Consider the following 2,410-nt stretch of genomic DNA (forward strand, 5'->3'; position numbering starts at 1 on the left):
CCCCGATTTCTATAGCTGCCAATTTTTCTTACATGCACTTTACTTTCTTCTTGCCTTTTTTCAATCTTTTGACTACCCCTTCAATCAGAAATTAATTAACAGGAACAGGAAAATGTATCTATCAACCATATATATGATTTGCACAAAAGAAATGTGAACACGTGCGCTAAATTTAGTCTGACATAATATTTTGCAGAATTTTGTTCTATATGCAAATATCTTATTTTGACCTACATAGTCTTTTATTACTAATGCTTCAGTCATTCCCTTCAACGGCAGGTTAATCCTAAATGTGATTACTCATTCAGAATACCCGGGTTAATACTACAGTTAACCTGGGTAGTTACGTAGATCTTTGTACTCTAATTTGTTTACAGGATATTAAGCTATTTTAGTTGTATATCAAGTATGTTTACTTGTATATGCGTGTAATGATGATGTGATGCTCATTCCTATCACTGTTTTACATTTTTTAATTATATACATGTTTGGATATCACGCCTCATTACATAATAATTTCCCTCTACTTCTGTATATTATAAGGATCATCGCTAAATATTTCCCCCTCACTCGCTTCATCTGCTTCTTTATCATCGTTATTCTCCTCAACCTTGTCTTCCTCATCGCCTTCTCTTATGCATTAAGCATTCACAATCAAACTTTTTTTCCCGCCATTCGCCACAAAGGAATCCGTTCAACCTATTCCACCAACAGAGCATATAGTCCACTGAACAACTGTTTATCCGCTGACTCACCCTCTCTCTCTCTCCTCTTCCTCGCCGCGTCCGACCCTCAGTATGTGCAGCAGTACCTCCACCGCGGACAGATCCTGCGCACCAAGAATGACTACCGCTCGGGCCAGGATCGCCTCGAGCTGTGGCTGGAGAGCGCTGAGGTCACCCTGAACACGACCAATGTCTGCACCGTCGAAGCTGTCAAGGAATATGCCGAGGAGCTAAAGGTAAAGTGTTGGGGGTGGGGGATAGGGTAGGGGTGGGGGTGGGGTTGGAGGAGTGGAGGGATGGTGAGGGGAAAGGGGAGACGTGACGGGGTGGCGGAAAGGGTAGGAAGGTGGGAGGACGGGCAGATGGAAACAAAGATGCTGAGGTTAAGTGTGAATGAATTCTGTAACTGATATATGTAAAACCGGTTATCAGAAAAAAAAAATGGTAGTTGCAGACTCAGAAATAAGGTAGAAAAAAAATTAAACACACTCATTAATCTTTCACCTTCTTGCCTCCCCTCAAACCCACCCAACCTCTTTCCCCTTCTACAGAAACTGAACACAGAGGTCGAGGAGATGGAGGTCCTCTTCAAGAACATCTCCAAGTCCTTCCAGGCCCTCGTGCAGGAGCTCACCCCGGACGAGATCGAGAGGATGATGTGGTCCTTAAAGCAAGAGAAGGAGGAGCTGGTTCGAATCCGCACCGCCATTCCCCAGAAGACCTACTTGGCTACTCAGGTCGGGGGCTGAAGCCTCTCTTTTTTTTCTTTTTTTATCGTGAAAGTAATCTTTTCCTTTCGTGAAGATTATTTTAGAAATCTTGAGATAAGTTATGTATGATATTTTATTTCACGATATTTTTTCCCTCTCCTTTCCAGATCATTACCCAGCTGGAGGCGGTGGACGCCGGCGTGAAGGAGATCAACAAATGGTTAGACGAGGGAGATGCCCTTTTGGCGTCATTCAGTCTCCACGGAACGAGTGAAAACATCCAAGGACAACTTGACAGACACAAGGTATATATTCTCTTTTCTATTCATTCATTTCGTCTTTTTTTCGAATTCTTAAAGTGTTACCTTCGTCTTTTCAAATGCATTTTTATGTGTATTTTTGGGCCCATGTTTTATTTTCCCTTTGACCTTTTGTTAAGGAAAAAAAAGGCTTGGATTCCGTGTACACATGCATTTCGATCCCATGATTTGTGATTTTAGTTTTGTAAGGTTGTATTCTGGTAGTTGTGTCGGCCATTTTACAACCACAACCGCCAAAGCTTGATTTTGTTTTCTTATATTAGCCTAGTCGTATTTTGATCTCTCCTTTTATGTGTATTATTGATTTGGGCATTTTTTAAAAAAACCCTATTAGATTGTTTGAGGTAATAATTATGTCTTTGCTTTGTGTGATCATCCCTTAACGGTCTGTTGATTTATTTCTACATATACAAAAATATATAAAACTGAAGTCTTCCCAAGAAAAATCAAGTAATGTGCTTTGGTAGATAACTTTCCTTAGCATGTGGTAAATTTGAGTCCACCCTCAGAAAGAATCGAATTTCCTACAGTCTTTGAGTCGTGATTTGATGTCACCCACCCCCCCCTTTAAGAAATTATGTATGGTTCGTTTGGCTTTACACCCTCCCCTCTCCCTCCCCCTCACACACAAACCCCTACCTCCCATCAGAGAAAC

At 41.3% G+C, this 2,410-nt stretch overlaps 1 protein-coding gene across 1 annotated transcript in view; it reads left to right on the forward strand.

Moving 5' to 3' along the window:
- LOC119582359 (nesprin-1-like) overlaps positions 1-2,410 on the forward strand; it is a gene marked incomplete at its 3' end in the record, with an annotated part of 145,991 nt that overhangs the window by 96,363 nt on the left and 47,218 nt on the right. The window contains 3 exon segments of the mRNA XM_037930574.1: positions 396-961; positions 1,277-1,462; positions 1,603-1,740. Of these exon segments, the coding sequence (XP_037786502.1) occupies positions 396-961; positions 1,277-1,462; positions 1,603-1,740 (890 nt within the window).

This window comes from Penaeus monodon, chromosome 15, assembly GCF_015228065.2.
Source record: "Penaeus monodon isolate SGIC_2016 chromosome 15, NSTDA_Pmon_1, whole genome shotgun sequence".
In the NCBI taxonomy this organism is placed as follows: Eukaryota; Metazoa; Arthropoda; class Malacostraca; order Decapoda; family Penaeidae; genus Penaeus; species Penaeus monodon.